At 57.2% G+C, this 1,335-nt stretch overlaps 1 protein-coding gene across 1 annotated transcript; it reads left to right on the forward strand.

Moving 5' to 3' along the window:
- VDBG_02065 (conserved hypothetical protein) lies at positions 1 to 668 on the forward strand (the record flags this gene model as incomplete). The annotated part of the gene is made up of 2 exons (XM_003007831.1): positions 1 to 154; positions 244 to 668. The coding sequence occupies 2 exons, from the start codon at positions 1 to 3 to the stop codon at positions 666 to 668; spliced, it is 579 nt and encodes a 192-aa protein (XP_003007877.1).
- Positions 669 to 1,335: the final 667 nt, after the last annotated feature.

Genomic DNA, 1,335 nt, shown 5'->3' on the forward strand with positions numbered 1-1,335 from the left:
ATGGAAAGGTGCCCCGCGACAGCTGAATGTCTCCGCCCGAGAGCGCAATGCCGTCCTGCACGGCCTGGCTTCACCACGCACCCTAGCGCGCTGCGAATCATCTTCAAGTCAATCGACCACTCACTCCGCCACCAGGCTCATCCCAACTTTATCCGTTGGTCCATCTGCAACGGCAAACCCCGCTCGTGTCTTCTTCGCAAAGATTCCTGGGCGTCTTCCTCATCGCAGCTTCTCTGGTTGCAGCAATCATCCTCACCCTCAGCAGTGCGCCACGCGGCTACCGTGCCATCCCCGCCATTGGCTTTGTTCTCGGTGTCTCAACGTTGGTGGCAGCGTGGAAGGGCATGTGCGTGGTGCTTCACGGCATGCACCACCGACACGTCAGGCCCTGGGAACTCTTCATCGACAACGAGGGCGAGTGCGACCTCTCCAAGACGAGCTTTGAGTCGTTTGGCTCAGGCAACAGCTACGAGACGGAGCCCTGGGTTGTCAAGTACGAGAAGCGCAACACTGTGCGCAAGGTGTTTGACCGCGAAGTGTGGATCCAGGAGCCAGCGCTGCGCCAGATCCAGGACACGATCTTTGTGCAAGCCATGTTGTGCGCGCTGCTGGCGGCCGGTGTCTTGACGGCCATCTTTGTTGCTGTTCCCGGGGGGAAACTGATGTAAACAAAGTTTGTTGGAAAAACGTCGCTTCTGTACTGTATTCCTACCCAGATTCTATTTTCTTTTTTTCTTTCTACAGGATACCACTTGAGCTTGGAGGATCGGAGTTTTGCGTGTGAAGGATTGATGGCCAATTTCCTGACTATCTGGTCTATGTCACTGGAAGCTACAATCTGGACCACCTTTCGCTGTCAATGAAACATGTACAATACATATTGTTGCCATGGACGCTCCCGCTCGTGTGACGTGAAGGCAGCCGTCAGTCATGGCCGAGGGGTTCGGGAGGGGCTGCCACCGAAAAGTTCATCGAGTGAGCCGATCAGTCATTTGACGATGTACCGGTCGGAGCGGAACAAGTGCCGACGTTGTCTTCCCTTCGAGCCAGTCAGTCAGTCGTGTGGAGCTGATCCGTCAAGGTGCAGATGCTCACGGATGGTTTCTCCATGATAGTGCAGGCCTGATCTACCTCGGTACGGGCGAAGGGCTGGCGGGCATGGGGGGAGACCACGGCGGCTGGGAGACCACGACAGCAGCAGCTGGGGAACACGGCCACCAGGAAAACAGGGACCTCTCTGGGGCGGCGAGCAAACGTTGACGTTGGGCGAATCGGTACCTGACGTCAAGGTACCTGAGAGCCGCAGCTCAGCCGAGAGAAGTGCCCCGCGTTCCC

Source organism: Verticillium alfalfae, genomic scaffold (genome assembly GCF_000150825.1).
Source record: "Verticillium alfalfae VaMs.102 supercont1.2 genomic scaffold, whole genome shotgun sequence".
Lineage (NCBI taxonomy): Eukaryota > Fungi > Ascomycota > Sordariomycetes > Glomerellales > Plectosphaerellaceae > Verticillium > Verticillium alfalfae.